General features: G+C 39.0%; 1 protein-coding gene across 2 annotated transcripts in view; it reads right to left on the reverse strand.

Annotated features, from left to right (window-relative positions):
- EPS15L1 (epidermal growth factor receptor pathway substrate 15 like 1) overlaps positions 1–17,289 on the reverse strand; it is a 157,942-nt gene that overhangs the window by 70,908 nt on the left and 69,745 nt on the right. For both annotated transcript variants that reach the window (XM_063455425.1, XM_063455424.1), the window contains 4 exons: positions 13,489–13,615; positions 11,261–11,409; positions 6,701–6,761; positions 842–924 (listed from right to left, as the gene is read on the reverse strand). In XM_063455425.1, the coding sequence (XP_063311495.1) occupies positions 842–924; positions 6,701–6,761; positions 11,261–11,409; positions 13,489–13,615 (420 nt within the window). The remainder of the gene's footprint in view (positions 1–841; positions 925–6,700; positions 6,762–11,260; positions 11,410–13,488; positions 13,616–17,289) is intronic.

The raw sequence follows: 17,289 nt of genomic DNA on the forward strand, positions 1-17,289 counted from the left end.
TGGTTCAGATGTTAGAAAACTTCATTTCATTCTTAGTAGATGGCATTAGTTGCTCTGTATGTGACACCTACTGGTTATGGAAAAAGCAACTTTTCAGAGGGGAAAATTTGCTGAAAATCATCGCCAAACAAAAAAAGAAGAGAAAAAAAAACAAGAGAAATACTCACCTGTATGAGTATATTTGATGCAAATACACAAAAGATGAATCCTGACTGACAAGGAATTGGCTGAAACCCCTTAATCGAAGTACTCCTTTCTATGGGAGTTTTATAAACAGCGATTTAAAAAAAGAAAACAGAAAAAAACACCATACTACAGCCTGGGGGAAGGAACATCCCCCAGTTATGCTTAAGAAAATGTAGGAACTACTTTTTCATATGGGAAGCATGATCTTTTGAAATAGGTGGCACTTAAGCAAAATCTAATTTCAAATGTGATCACAATTTACCCACAATCCAACATTCAAAAGAATCCCAACAGAAGGGAAAACCGCAGACATTTGGGCAGAGGAAAACACAAAGGTAGGCATCCAGATATTGAGATATGGCATAATGAAAAAAAGATAATAAATATAGACATGGGGTATGGGGTGAGAACTCATTACTATACGGGGGGAGGGAAAATAAGGAAAGAAAAATGGAAAGGTAACCAAAAAAAAACAAAACAAAAAAAAAACACATGCTACTTTAAGAAAGAAAAGAAATAAAAAAGTGATCACAACTTACTGTAACATAAACGCAAGTACAGCATTTAATGACCAGTATGAGTGTCTATAAATTTACTTTAATCCTTAATAGTTCTGGGAACATTATAAGAGGAGAAGTGTGGTGGCTTCAATTACCTTTGACATGTGACTAAAATCTGCAAAGCTTTCATTGCTGCTGAATGTGCTGCTCCCAAAAGGGTCTAGAGTTCCAAACGGATCTGAAGAACAACAAAGTTAATTAACAACTCATACATTTCACTATTAAACTGTTACCTATAATTGAAGTTTTCTTTCTTATTATTTATTATTAAATACATAAAAAAAAATGTATTGTATTAAACAGTGCACCCTGGAATAATGAATAGAATCCTGGAATAATCATGAATGCAATTCCGGGCTGAAATGGAAAGCAGAATTTAATATATCATAAAACAGATTATTTCAAGTGGCAGGGAAATTAACAATATTCTAAATTTAAGAGCTCCTGAATGGAAGTGATGTATAAAACAAACTGGAAACTAACCAGACTGGGAATTATTTTCCCACAGCTACCTTTTGCCTAAATGCTACAAATTAATGGCAAAACGGAGGCTAAAATAGTTACAACTTAGCCTTTGTAGCCTCAATGTTGCCATTCCATTTAATTCTTTAAAAGGTTGGTGTTTAGAAACTAACAGTATCAGTGAAAATATTATTTTGATGTAAAATGCATTGAGGGCTTCCACAAGTTGATTAACTTGGGTGTAATGACATAACCCATAGTTGAATAAAGAAACAGTCAATGTCAGTTTAGATGCAATTCACCCACAATGTATAGAAGTTAGGCAAACTGTGAATTTACAAAGTCTGTTTACATCAAAGGCTTTGAGTTCCCTCTGATATTGATCAAACTAAACTCACAGCCATATGAAAACTCCATACTTTGAAATTCCTAGATACATGAAAACACAGAAATGCAAAGCCACCCACTTTAAATACCTAGTTAAGGGGAAACTATAGTCACCAGAACAACTACAGCTTAATGTAGTAGTTCTGGTGAGTATAATAGCTCAGAGAAAAGGCAGTGTTTACATTGCCCTTAGGGACACCTCCAAGTGGCCACTCCTTAGATGGCCCCTGGAGGGGCTTCCTGGCTCAGGGCTGCACAGTAGGCAGCCCTGCTGTTCAGTCTCCCTACGCTCTGCATGGAGACGCTGAATTTTCCTCATAGAGATGCATTGATTCAATGCATTTCTATGAGGAGGTGCTGATTGGCCAAAACTGTGTTTTACCCTGCCCCCTTGCCGATTTTAGTCAATCCAATGCTTTCCTCTTGAGAAAGCATTGGATTGGGTAAAAATCAGCAATTTTGATGATGTCACCAAGGGGGCGGGGCCTGTGCAGCAGACCCGTGGAGAGCAAAGAATAAAGGCGAGTTTTAACCTATTCTGAGGGGGCTAAGGGGGGAGTGCAAGCCACCTAAATGATGGGATTTCACTATAGGGTCAGGAATACATGTTTTTGTTCCTGACACTATAGTGATCCTTTAAGCAAATTATCCAAGGAAAATTAGATGAAATAATGTGGTATAGAATTAGAAAATAAGAAGGGAAATATAGAGATAATGCAAACAATATTAAATGGGCCAAGCCTTTCTTTCCCCTTTATTCATCGTGGTGGCCTTTAAACATCTAAATTTAATGATGGTTTTAAATATATGTTAAAAAATAGTATTAATAGAATATCTTACAATAACATTGCTTACGTCATAGATGAAGCTTAATGTCATTCGCAAATAACAAAATTAAATAAATTATAATATTGTTGTGATTACTGAGGCCTTTACTATCTTTCCACTTTGTGGTGCACCTGTTTGTTCGTGTGGTCTATGGACAGCACTATCACTAACAAAACAAAAGGCCTCCATAAGACCGCAGTAGTAAACAGAAGTGAACCACAAAATGGAAAAAGAAAAGAATATAAAACTAGTATGCTTTAAACAAAGGTCTACAGAAATATCAATTTAATGAGACTGTTTCTACAAATATAAATTACAAAGAATATATATATGAAAATAGATAGAAAGAAAGAGTGGGTGAGTGTAGTTGGACTAGCCAGCTCCCACACACTCCAAATGGGTTACTGGAGGTATATATGGGGCTTAACCCCAGATAATGTCAAGAAAAGAAAAAATTATTATGAAAGCTGAATATGGAGGACACTCATAAACAATGAGTGTAGACCAAATATGCCTTCAAATATATATACCTCAAAATTATGAAAGTCACATATAGAGGGAAAGGGGAGGAAAAAATTGGGGTAAACCTTTATTGAAAAAACAATTATAATTAAGGTTAAAACATGGCCGTAAAAAAATGGCCACAAAATACCAATACACACTAAGACCTAAAAGGTAGGTAACAGGAGTATCTTAGAACAGATTGTGGATGAGGAGCCGAAAGCTCTAAGGTACAAATTCTTGAAAAATATTCAAAGTGGAAGGGGTAGCCCCAGGGGGCAGGAGAGAGAAAAAAGAGGCAAACAATGTCAATAAAGACACTAAGAACCCCTAAAATCGAGGTATTAACACAAAAGGTGTGTGAATAACACTATATGCATGGGGGTGTATAAACTTATCCTGGGGAGTGCAAGGGCTATAGTTTCTGCCAAGGGCAAAAGTGTGGGCAGTGGGGTACACAGGAGCGAGGGAAACGCACCAACAAGAGGAGACACAGCACAGCGTAGCTAGTGTCCACACCTCTCCCACATGACACAGTACCCATAAGACATACAAAACACAGGAACGTCTCAAAGCTTGCCCTAGGTTAGCTGTCTAACTCACATCAGTGAGTGTCAGAACTACCTGCTACTTCGAGGCAGCCTCAAATTGTCCCTAGCTCCCCAGACAATATACCATGCAAAATTGCATCAAACTCTCTCTCACCCCTTAGTAAATAAACCCCATAACGAAAAATTCCCAAAATACAGAGTGTTGGCCCATCCAGATAGGCAGCTTAGAAGTGTAAATAAAGTAAACTAAAATGTGCACTCAAAATTAAACTTGAAGAATTAGCGTCGGCTAGAATCATTCCCAGTTAAGAGTGTAGAGGCTAGGAGTGAGCATTGGCTCAAATTTAGACGCTCGGCTAGGAGTGAGCATTGGCTCAAATTTAGACGCTCAACGCGCGTTTCGGCGTATCTGCACGCCTTTGTCAAGAGCTGTTTGTTTTTTTCAATAAAGGTTTACCCCAATTTTTTCCTCCCCTTTCCCTCTATATGTGACTTTCATAATTTTGAGGTATATATATTTGAAGGCATATTTGGTCTACACTCATTGTTTATGAGTGTCCTCCATATTCAGCTTTCATAATAATTTTTTCTTTTCTTGAGAATATATATATGTATATCTGTCAACTGCTTACAAGGAAACTAGAATTCCTCAAAGAACAATTCTGAAATATCACAGAACAGGTAGTAAGATAATTTATGTCGCACTAAACCATGATGCCTACAGTTACTCCTAACTTTATTTTGGAGACTGGAGTCCTACCACAATGCACCGGTGTTTTAGCAGAATTTTTTTTCTAATTGTGTGCAGCTCATCTATTTTGTAATAATGCTCATTAACAGCAAGTCACTGGATTGTATGACACTCTTTACCTGCTATATATAAGCATGTTTATAGCTATTTAGTCTTGATATCAGGCCAGTAGCCAGATTATTAACAGCAGATTAGTGCAGTTTAATCATGTACCTGATATAAATCTATTCTGCAAGGAAAATGTACACATATTTGATAATCACTAATCTAAAGAAATGAGAGGTGTGCAATTTTTACAAACTTATCAAAAAGTATAGAAAGCGAGTGACCTTTTAATTGCTTACCTAGGATGACATATGCTTTGCACATACTTGCTGCTGTAAGCACAACTCTGAACACTTAGCCAACTGCTATAATCTTTCTAGATCTCAGGCTTGGAATTGTTTTAAAGGGACACTATAGTCACCTGAACAACTTTAGCTTAATGAAGCAGTTTTGGTGTATAGAACATGCCCCTGCAGCCTCACTGCTCAATCCTCTGCCATTTAGGAGTTAAATCCATTTGTTTATGAACCCTAGTCACACCTCCCTGCATGTGACTTGCACAGCCTTCCATAAACACTTCCTGTAAAGAGAGCCCTATTTAGGCTTTCTTTATTGCACGTTCCGTTTAATTAAGATTTTCTTATCCCCTGCTATGTTAATAGCTTGCTAGACCCTGCAAGAGCCTCCTGTATGTGATTAAAGTTCAATTTAGAGATTGAGATACAATTATTTAAGGTAAATTACATCTGTTTGAAAGTGAAACCAGTTGTTTTTATCATGCAGGCTCTGTCAATCATAGCCAGGGAAGGTGTGGCTAGGGCTGCATAAACAGAAACAAAGTGATTTAACTCCTAAATGACAGTGAATTGAGCAGTGAAATTGCAGGGGAATGATCTATACACTAAAACTGCTTTATTTAGCTAAAGTAATTTAGGTGACTATAGTGTTCCTTTAAGCAATAGAAAAAGTTATTTAGTATCCCCTGGGTGGGAATATCACCACAGGGGTGGTCAGTATGAAAGGCAACCAGTCACTCTGGGAATGAACCCTAGAAATTTTATATAAAAATGTCCAAAATAGTTCCAGATCAAAATAATCTGAGGGGCTGATGGTTTACTTTATAGGTGGCATTATTCTTAACTAACATTCAGTTAATACATTTTAGGCAACTATAATAAAGCCTATTGGTTTATCCATTTGAATTACATTTTGTCCTGCTCTATATAATAGATATTTCCTTGTTATGTTTTAACAACTACACCTACCTAATTCAGCCTTCCGTATACTAGTACCCAAGCAGGATTTCCCCAAGAAGAATTTCCTTTTTATATTGGAATTTTATTAACTCACACTAGATCACCTGTTGAACTTCCAACACAGTAATAGACTGGCAAATCCTGTTTGCGCAATCATACATACAATTCAATCAAAAGCAATAAAAAAATGTTTAAAAATAAGAAGAACCCTAATTACGACTATCTTTATAATAGGAACTATAGATCAAAAAGTATATGTTGAACATTTTTATTATTTTATTAAAGCATGCTCATCTTATGCAGGCTGTCAAACACTATTATTATTTTATATAGCGCCAGCAAATTCCGTAGCCCTGTACAATGGGTGGACTAACGGACACGTAATTGTAACCAAACAAATGGACGCACAGGAACAGAGGGGTTGAGGGCCCTGCTCAATGAGATTACATGCTAGAGGGATTGGGGTATAGTGACACAAAAGGTATAAGTAGGGGTAATGAAATAGGATGCTAGAAAAGTATTCACTGAGAACTATTGTTTAGTGCTAGTGTAACTAGCTTTTCCCCTTTCTGTCCACCATGTGAGAATAAAGACATCTGCCCATCTAATACAAAAATGTAAGATGTAAGATACAAATATAGCTTACCATGAATTGAACAAGCATAAAATAAAATAAAAAACATTGTATTTTTGGGGCAGTCTGGAATAAAGCGATATGGAATTTATAAAATTGTATTTTTACCAGAAGAAAACAAAACTGAGTAACATACCTCTAGAACCAGGTTGGCCAAACATGTAAATATTCTGGACCACATTAAGCTGCTTTCTCTATCACCAAGTCTAATGAATTAGATAGCAGTGGGCGGGGGAGGGAAAAAAACAGTAATTTGAAATTCCTGATGGTCTATATGTAATATTCTTTTTATTTAGAATTGGTTTTGCTTAATACTGTGTGACACGAGTACTGCATAGTGTTGAAATTCAATCTAGCAAGCAGGTTTCTTTACAGTCCAGTACCAAAAACAAAAAGAAAAACATTCCAAAATGTGCCATTAACACACAGTACAAAACCGAAAAATTATTGACGTCACTGCAGGAAGTTAATTGCAGGAACTTCTGTTCCTATAAAATCTAATACTTATTTGGGGGAGTTGAGGGATATTCCTTACTCACCTGGCTCTTTCTTAGGTAATGTGGAAGAGGAGAAAGGATCACTGCTCTCAAAAGGATCAGACTGAGGAGAGAAAGAAACATCGTGACTAAATAATAAAAAAAAAAAATGCTGAAGCAAATAAAAGATATTCAAGGTTCTATTTTCTGCCAGAGAGGATTAAAGGACCACTATAGGCACCTAGACCACTTCAGCTTAAGAACACTATAGTCACCTAAATTACTTTAGCTAAATAAAGCAGTATTAGTGTGTAGATCATTCCCCTGCAATTTCCCTGCTCAATTCACTGTCATTTAGGAGCTAAATCACTTTGTTTCTGTTTATGCAGCCCAAGCCGCACCTCCCCTGGCTATGATTGACAGAGCCTGCATGAGAAAAAAAAAAGCTGGTTTCACTTTCAAACAGATGTAATTTACCTTAAATATTTGTATCTCAATCTCTAAATTGAACTTCAATCAAATACAGGAGGCTCTTGCAGGGTCTAGCAAGCTATTAACGTAGCAGGGGATAAGAATATCTTAATTAAACAGAACTTGCAATAAAAAAAAGCCTAAATAGGGCTCTATTTACAGGAAGTGTTTATGGAAGGCTGTGCAAGTCACATGCAGGGAGGTGTGACTAGGGTTCATAAACAAAGGGATTTAACTCCTAAATGGCAGAGGAGTGAGCAGTGAGGCTGCAGGGGCATGTTCTATACACCAAAACTACTTCATTAAGCTAAAGTTGTTCAGGTGACTATAGTGTCCCTTTAACCCCTTAAGGACACATGACATGTGTGACATGTCATGATTCCGTTTTATTACAGAAGTTTGGTTCTTAAGGGGTTAATGAAGTGGTCTGGGTGCCAGGTCCAGCTAGGATTAACCCTTTCTTCTATAAACATAGTAGTTTCAGAGAAACTGCTATGTTTATAATAGACATGAATGAAAAAGAAAAAAGGAAAGAGAAAAAAACTACCAATAAGTGTCTCAATAACAAAATCAATATTATCATAAGTAGAATGAATGTTAAAATATAACTTTTAATAGATTTCTAAAAAGTAAAAATATGAGAATAGATGAAATAAAAACTAAGCTAAGGCTAAGCACTGAACCCTCCAATAGCAAAAGTAGTCAAGAGAGTCTCAGTGAGAAAGAAGATACTTAGTAAATCAGAGTATATTACTTGCTGCAAACCTGTATAGCAAGAATGGTAGAGGGGAGCACAGAGTACATCTATACTCCAGGCTCTCCTGCAGTAAAGAGTCTACTGGATATAGAAGAGATGTCTCTTGTGCTCCAGATATCCTAAACATCACCCCTGTGTGGTTAGGAAGATGATAATGCAATAATTATCAGTGTAAATGAAGTACCTATAGCACAGTATAAGACACAGAAAGACCGCTAGGGTTAGTATGTAGTAATCAAATAAAAAAAAGGTATGAACTGTAATAGTCCTAGCGCTGGCTTGTAGGTAAAGATCTAAGTGCCTTCGAGGGCACCCCTTATAAAGTGCCTATACTGTCTCTATAACCCCCCATTATAAACTAGAAAACGAGACTAAGAAAAGAAAAGAACAAAACGGATGCCTGGATAAAGGAGCGATATCGCTGACAAAATCGCGGTTGTGTTAATACAGCAGCAGGAGTATGCCCAACTAAGCATCCAGAGCCCCTGACGTGCGCGTTTCGTCTGGGTTAGAGGGGAACTGAAGACAGGTAAGTAATTTTTAAATGTTAGGGTAACCAATAAGGATAGAGGGGAGGGCTTTAGTTTTCTCACTACTAATTGTTAACCCTATAGAAACTTAACTGTAGCGATGTGACAATGTTATAAAATATGAAAGGTTGTAACAAGCTAATACATAAAGATAAAGATCACTGGTTATACAGTGATCTGTGAATGAATACACAGGATAGAAATACAAAAATATGATATGGCCATTTGGTATTAGTTCTATGCCGAGTGACAGCAAAAAATGAAAAAATTAATTGCAAGATGAATCAATGGGACAGGTTCTATGGACAGTATTTGATGCATGCTGTCCATGGGAGTATTACAGATACTGTATATAACCTGAGCTATCTACAGTGCTCCTCTGAGAGGAGCACTGATGCACCGCTACGGGACGTGACATGGCACTCAAGGGAGATGAGTAAATGGATCCAGGGCCAATGACAAAGTTGACAAAGGCAGTAGAGTTCACCTAAAGCTCCACCCGTAATCAACTTTTTTTTAACTAAAGAGGGGATATTGGACATGCTTACAAAAAAAAAGTAAACAATTCTGCTTTAACCCCTTAAGGACCAAACTTCTGGAATAAAAGGGAATCATGACATGTCACACGTCATGTGTCCTTAAGGGGTTAAAAAGCTGTTATCAAATTTATAAATAAAATCCGTTTATTAAATGGATTTTTAAATGATGTATGCTGATTTTGTGTGTGGAAAATGTAACTTTTTGTTATCAAGCTAGATTCTACTGTTATCGGACCAACTGCTGATCAAGCTAATTTGCCTGCTACTGCAGGAAGCTTATGCTAAGCAGTAACTGGACAGATAATAGTAGAATTTGACCCATCATGGCTAAGGCCAGTTAAAGGAAATTTTCTTAAAAAAACAAATGAATATATAGAGCTTAAAAAAAATGAAAAGTTTAATTACATATATTTATAAGAGACTGAAAATTATATGACAATTGTCCTTTAAAGAAGAGTAGGCACCAATCCCCTACACCTTTCCAAACTCACACTATAGTCTTTGTTCCCTCTTGTATTCCTCCCCCCTTTTTAAATCGTCCTCTCCAACGACTTCCTCTTAATAGTGACATGCAGAGAAAGCAAGGGATTTGCAAGCACAATCCACAAAACACACTTTCAGATGTTCCCCTAAGAAAGTGAAAGGGCTGGTATGCACCATAGTGCTGACACTGCCACCCTTACACTTCCTCCTGCTCTACTACTTGGCCTTGCAATTAGTAATGATGCAAACATTTTCATAATGTAGTGTTAGAAGATAAATTCAGATAAATAGAAAAAGATGGCTTTGATAACTGGTTTGAGAAAGGTTTTTCTTAAACCTCAGCTGAAAGCCTGTATCATATTTAGAAGACTGCTTCACGGGCTTACTTGTTGCCAACATGTTTGCTACTTAAAGTCCAAATTCTGCATTCAAGACATCTGTGGAAATGCTACCTTTCAGATTTCCTATTCCGAAATAGTAAGTTATTTCACTTAAACATGTGGCAAGCTGGATAAAGTTCTTGTCATTTTCCACTCTCACACTTATTAACAAATAAATCAATCCCTGATTTGCATCCAGGGCCGTCTAAGGAAGTTACCACTGGGGGGCCTAAGGCAGCTACCCCATGGGCCCCCTGCAGCACCTTAGGTAATCAGGAGCCCCCGGCCCTTTAATACTGTTCCGGACCGGGGCACTGTAATATGGGGTGGCTGACTACATACTCACAGCTAGCCCTCTCACAAACTGCCCTGTGATTCTCTTTGTTTCCTGGGAGGAAGTGAGGTCAGATCGCTTCCTCCCAGTAAGAACAGATCACTTCCTTCTCAGTGCCGCTGGGGAGGGGGCACACACCACACAAAGGAGGTTGCACAAATGATGGAGGAGAGGGCTTGGGAAAGCTGATGGCAGACTCCTATCAGCCTGGGCCAGCAGGCTCCCACTGGACCCCAGGGAAACCACCCTTCTGTACCCAAAAGGTAAGGAAACAGGAGGGTGGCTACATTTTCGTCGTCGAGATTGCTTATTAACAAGAGGGTGGAGGGGGTTGACAGGGGACCATGCTGCAGCAGCTAAATTGTATTATTTTTCTCTGGTCTAGCCACCTTACTTGATGATCTTATTACGTTTAGTTAGGTAGCCGTGTTGACCGCTCGGCTGCCGTTCTACTGCAGAGGGCAATTCGATTTTACCTCTAAGGTGGCACAGAATGATGGGAGTTTGGGGGGTAGTTAATTGAAAGATAGATACTATATATCATATAGTGTCTTTTTGTCTATACCTCTTTTTTCCCCTGTGCCACTAGTGCTTGCCAATCAGACAGGGGCAGAACGGGCTAACTATCATTTGTCTCCTCTCAGTCTTTTATTTATTTGCTTTTCATTTTCAGTTATTTTAACTATTAGAATTAAAAGTTACATTTTATTTCTCATTATGAGAAGAACACCCGGGTTGCTGTTATAGTACTAGAATTTCCAGAGGGGTTTCTTGCTAGATATCTCTTTTTTCCCCTTATATGGACTTCTTGTAAGTTTTTTCTTCTTTGTTTGAGTTGAGGTTGTAATTGCATGCCCGGGAGGTGAGGGGGCAGGGTCCAGGGGGCCCAAGCAAATGTTTGCCATGGGTCCAATCAATATTAAACACGGCCCTGTTTGCATCACTGGCTTATAAAATGAGGGGGCGGCATATACCTATATTTTCCACATTGTCAGTTGTTTCCGGTATATATATTTTAACTCTATTAATAACTATCAGGCAACAATATCAGCTGAGTGGTCTACATTGTGACAGTAGCAATTTGGGGTCTACAAATAAAAAAAATTGTGCTCTTTGATTCACATCTCACCTTTAGAGGTAATGTCATTGAGTGTATGCTATTCTTAGTGAAGGGATCAGCAGAGAAGGGGTCAGTCTTTGCTGGCTTTTGAAATGGGTCAATTGATGTAGGAGCATGGAAGGGATCGCTCTCTTTAAATGGGTCATCACCAAAAGGATCTATGAAGAAAGAATCTGCTTGTTTAATCATTCAACATATAGATATACATATAAATACATACACAAATTAAAAAAAAAGGTATACAAAAGGTATTTACTAGGGATCGACCGATATTGATTTTTTAGAGCCGAAACCGATATTCTGTGAACTTTCAGGCCGATAGCCGATATAATTTGCCGATATTCTGTACATTTACCATTTTGGAAAATAAAAAACTATTTTGAAAGGTAAATGCACAAAATATACATGCCACGTGTAGTGGATGCAGTGTGTTTAGACAGGGGAGCTGTGTATGTGTGTGTGTAGTGGATGCAGTGTTTGTGCAGTGTGTGTGTAGTGGATGCAGTGTGTGTGTGTGTGTAGTGGATGCAGTGTGTGTTTGTGTAGTGTGAGTGGTGTGGATGCAGTGTGTGTTTGTCTAGTGTGTATATAATGAAAGCAGAGTGTGTGTAGTGTGTGGGTAGTGTGCGTAAAGTGAATGCAGTGTGTGTAAAGTGAATGCTGTATATACTAAATGCAAAGTGTGTGTGTTTGTGTAGTGTGTGTATATAAGGAATGCAGAGTGTGTGTATTTGTGTAGTGTGTGTATAGTGAATGTAGTGTGTTTATATAATGCAGAGTGTGTGTGTTTTTATAGTGTTTGTATATAATGCAGAGTGTGTGTAGTGTGCATTATATAAACACACTACACGAACACACTGCACAAACACACACTGAATTATATAAACACACTACACAAACACACTGTGTATATAATGCAGTGTTTATTTAATGCAGTGTGTTTGTGTAATGTTTATATAATGCAGTGTGTTTGTGTAGTGTTTATATAATGCAATGTGTTTGTATAGTGTGTGTGTATATAATGCAGTGTGCTTGTATAGAGTGTGTGTATATAATGCAGTGTGTGTATATAATGCAGTGTGTGTTTGAAATAGTGTGTGTATATAATGCAGTGTGTGTTTGAAATAGTGTGTGTATATAATGCAGTGTGTGTTTGTATAGTGTGTGTGTATATAATGCAGTGTGTGTGTGTGTATATAATGCAGTGTGTGTTTGTATAGTGTGTGTGTGTATATAATGCAGTGTGTGTTTGTATAGTGTGTGTGTGTATATAATGCAGTTTTTTTTAGTGTGTGTGTATATAATGCAGTGTGTGTTTGTATAGTGTGTGTATATAATGCAGTGTGTGTTTGTATAGTGTGTGTATATAATGCAGTGTGTGTGTGTATAATGCAGTGTGTGTGTATAATGCAGTGTTGTGTTTGTATAGTGTGTGTGTGTATATAATACAGTGTGTTTGTGTAGTGTGCATTATATACACACACTATACAAACACACGGCATTATATATACACACACTATACAAACACTGAATTATATACACAGTGTGTTTGTGTAGTGTATGTGTATGTGTGAGGGGGCATTTTTTATTTTTATATTAAATTATTTTTTATATATATATTTAATTATTATCATTTATTTTTTGTTGTCCCCCCTCCCTGCTTGTTGCCTTGCCAGGGAGCATGTAAGCTCATTGAGCAGGGCCCTCAACCCCCTCTGTTCCTGTACGTCCAGTGGTCTGATCTCAATTATGTGTCTGTTAGTCCACCCATTGTACAGCGCTACGGAATTTGTTGGCGCTATATAAATAATAAAATAATAATAATAATAATAATATGTTAATCCCTGGTGGTCCAGTGGCATTGGCTTAGCTGGGGGAGGTGAGGGGGGGTGGTGGGGTGGGCAGCAAGCGTTTACTCACCTCCCAGCAGCTCCTCCAGCTCCCCAGTGTAAATCTCGCGAGAACCGTGGCCGTCAGAGCTGGCCGCGGGTCTCGCGAGATTTACACTGGGGTGCTGGAGGAGCTGCAGGGAGGTGAGTAAACGCTTGCTGCCCGCCCCCCCAGGACCGCCGGGCTTGTAATGAGCCTGGCGGTCCTGGGAGGTATTATCGGCAATATCGGTATCCCTATTGGCCGATACCGATATTGCCGAAAATACAGAATATCGGCCGATTATATCGGTAAAACCGATAATCGGTCGATCCCTAGTATTTACCGATTTATTTTTGACAACTTACTGCTTTTAAATGGATCTGCTCCTTTGAATGGATCCGACGTAAAGGGGTCTTCGGCCTGAAATGGGTCAGAGTAGGGTTCTGGACCATTGTTGCTGAACAGAAGTGCTTTGTTCTTGAAGGGATCAGCCTGCAAGGAAAACATATTTCTCATTGTAATAACATTGTAGTATGTTTTTAATCAGAAGATTCAAATAAAAATAAATTGTGGATCGTGCAACAGACATTTTTAAAATTTGAAGTGTTATAAAGGATTCAATTAATCTAGCAGTAAAAGATGTATGCTGTTTTATGAAACTTTCTGACTTGCTGTTTGCTATTATTATTATTATTATTATTAATATTAAAGTATAGAAAAGCTGTAAAGGCTTTCAAAGCATCATTTGGCATATAATGTAAACCGGTGGTACCCTATGATGAACCTGTGTGCAATCCTACAGCATCATTATAAAACATATGTGTAATGAGAAAATTATGTTGCACACTTGGTTGGGATACCATAGGAAATTATCACTGTCAGTGCTGGAGAAATGAATAGGGTTATTTAATCCGCTTCTTCCCAAGCCAGTTTTGTAAATGGTGAGTCACTGATAGGCTGACAGCGTCAATGCCAGAAGTTGCAAAGCAGCCCCAGAGCTTCACCGAGCCACCACAATGCTTAACAGAGTGATCTTTTCAGCATATGCTTCATTCTTCTTCCTTCAGACATACTGATGACATGCTAATCCATTGGGCCGAAAAGTTCCAGTTTTGTTTCATCGCTCCACAAAACAGAATCCCAAAACATCCATGGCTTATTTACATGATTTTTAGCGTATTGAAGCCAACCTTTCTTGTGTTTTTGAGTCAGTAGTGGTGTGCTTCTTAGAGTTATGGCATGGAAACCTTCTGCATTTAGTACTCGCCTTACTGTTGCCACCAAGTCTTGCTGCAGGCACTCAAGGGTTTTTAACAACCTGCCTTCTCAGAAATCTGGTTGCAGCCATAGATAGCTTCCCTTTTCAGCCACGTCCAGATAGTGTAACTACTGTTCTTTCAACTCTGAACATGCAAACTATGCTTCCAACCGTGTCTCAAGGAACATTCAGTGCCTTAGCTATCTTTTTGTATCCTGTTCCATGTTTGTGAAGGGCAATGATCTCTTTCTTCTCTTTACTTTGTGGACCATTCTTTTGACTTTTCCATTTGTCTAACATGCAGTCAAATGTGACACTCAACAAACTCCTAGCCAGTTTAGGAATTTTAAATGTCCCAGCTCAAGCACACCTGGGGCAGCTAATGAAGGCCTTGATAAGTTGCATTAGGTGTGTTTGAGACAACACCTCTTTTGCATATTTGAACTGTTGTGAGGGATTCTATTAAAGGGGTTGAATAATTTTGAGACTAGAGAAGTCATTAGAAGTTGCATGTTCAGTTGAATTTGGGTAAACTACTTGAAGCATTAGTTGTATTGAGCTATTTCAATTGCTTTGCTTGAACAGCTGAAAGTCTGTACATTTTGACAAAAACCTGATATTTAATGGGAGTTGAATATTTTATTTACAACTGTTCATAGAAGACACTTGTTATATGGAGTGCTGTACCACTATTTCTTCATTGGATTTCTGATAATAATGTGGCAAAACCATTTAATTAAAGGACCACTATAGTGCCGGGAAAACAAACTCGTTTTCCTGGCACTATAGGGTTGTTATTAGGTCCCCCCCATCCGCTGGGCTGAAGGGGTTAAAACTCCTTCAACCACTTATCTTTCTCCAGCGCAGGGCTCCCTCGGCGCTGGGGAACTTTCTTCCTCCTGCCGTCAGCACCGAATGCGCATGCGCGGCAAGAGCCGCCCGCGCATTCAAACAGCCCATAAGAAAGAATTACTCAATGCTTTCCTATGGACGTCAGCGTCTTCTCACTGATTTTCACAGTGAGAATCGCAGAACTGGCCTCTAGTGGCTGTCAGTAAGACAGCCACTAGAGGCTGGATTAACCCTCAGTTCAGGGTTGAAACTAGAGGGACCTGGCACTCAGACCACTTCACTGAGCTGAAGTGGTGTGGGTGCCTATAGTGGTCCTTTAAGTGTTCCTCCATTTAGTGACTTTTGGAACCATTGAAAAAGTGACAGCATCTCTTTAACATCAGAGACAGCATTACAGTGGCACTCTGACACCTAATTAATTACCACACTTAATTGTAGAGTAAATGCTACAATGAGTCCCATCAACTTGATCTGCCAAACTGGTTTGGAGTGGTTTGACAAAAAAAAGGACTCTCCTTGAGATACAGGTGATAGAATATCAAGCAAAAGTTCATTTATTTCAGTAATGCAACGTAAAGGGATAGACGCATTACATGCAAAGCAAAATAGTTCAAGCGATGTACGATGATTATGGCTTACAGCTCATGAAAACCCCAAATCCACAAACTCAGTAAATTAGAATATTGTGAAAAGGTGCAATATTCTAGGCTCACAGTGTCCCACTCTAATCAGCTAAGTAAGCCATAACCTGCAAAGGGTTTCTGAGCCTTTAAATGGTCTGCTTCAGTAGGAATCACAATTATGGGGAAGACTGCTGACCTGACAGTTGTGCAGAAAACCATCATTGACACCCTCCATATATACACACACACAAATGCATGCACACAGACGTACAAACACACACAAAAACACATACATACAGACGCATACATAGAAACACACACACACACACACACACACACACACAGACATACAGACACACATACATACAAACACACACACACACAAACAAAATGTTTTAGTCACTCTCCAGGTTTCCTACCTTTAACCCCTTAAGGACACATGACATGTCTGACACGTCATGATTCCCTTTTATTCCAGAAGTTTGTTCCTTAAGGGGTTAAGGTGCAGGAGGGTGACTTTTCCTGGGGTCCAGTGACTCAGCCTGATGGGAGCAAGAGTTCCCACTCTGACTCCCTCCTTTCCTTCCTCCTCCCGCACGGCTCCCGGTGTAAGCTGGGAGGAGTGACCGGGGCAGCCACTTCCTCCCAGCTCTGATGTAATCTCAGGGGGGGTTGGACGTGCCGTTAAAACGCAGCAGTGCTGACCGGGCCCCCTGGAAAGTCATTGCCATCGGGTGGCCCTACCAGCATGGGCCAGCCGTTGGACCCCTTCAATGCGGCCCCAGCGGTTAAAGCTGGCGGGCACCGCGGTCGCATATATATTTATTTATTTCCTGGCCATATCCATGGCAGCACAACAATGCATAGCTCCTCCCTATCCCTAATTAGACAGGAACCTAATTAAAACAGAATGTATTTGTTTCTGTCCTATCACTAGGACAAACTTCGTCATTTCAGGACTAAAAAAGTTTGTTTTCCTGACACTATAGTGGTCCTTTCAATGCCTGCTTGGTCCTCAACCAATACTTTTTTCAGACATTTTCTTTGGTACATTTGAGTAGGTAAATCTGGTAATGTGGCAATAGTGGGCAATCAGTTTTTAATTTCCAATGCCCTTATGAGGTGTGTGTGTTTTCACTTTGCATTCATAATTTGGAAATCTTGTGTACTTCTTTCCCTCCCTTGGTTATTGCTTGGGTATTACCCATAGTTGTGCTGCAATGGATATGGCCAGGAAAAAGGAAAATGTATTCCTACTTACCGTAATTTTCTTTTCCTGGTCATAGGCCATGGCAACACAAAGATACCGCCTTCGGATATTGCTGGAAACAAGACTGAGGGTGGGAGAGGTAGGAGGGGTTACTTATACCTTCTGTTTTAATTAGGTTCCTGTCTGTTAAGGGATAGGGAGGAGCTACCCATTGTTGTGCTGC

This window comes from Pelobates fuscus, chromosome 5, assembly GCF_036172605.1.
Source record: "Pelobates fuscus isolate aPelFus1 chromosome 5, aPelFus1.pri, whole genome shotgun sequence".
Lineage (NCBI taxonomy): Eukaryota > Metazoa > Chordata > Amphibia > Anura > Pelobatidae > Pelobates > Pelobates fuscus.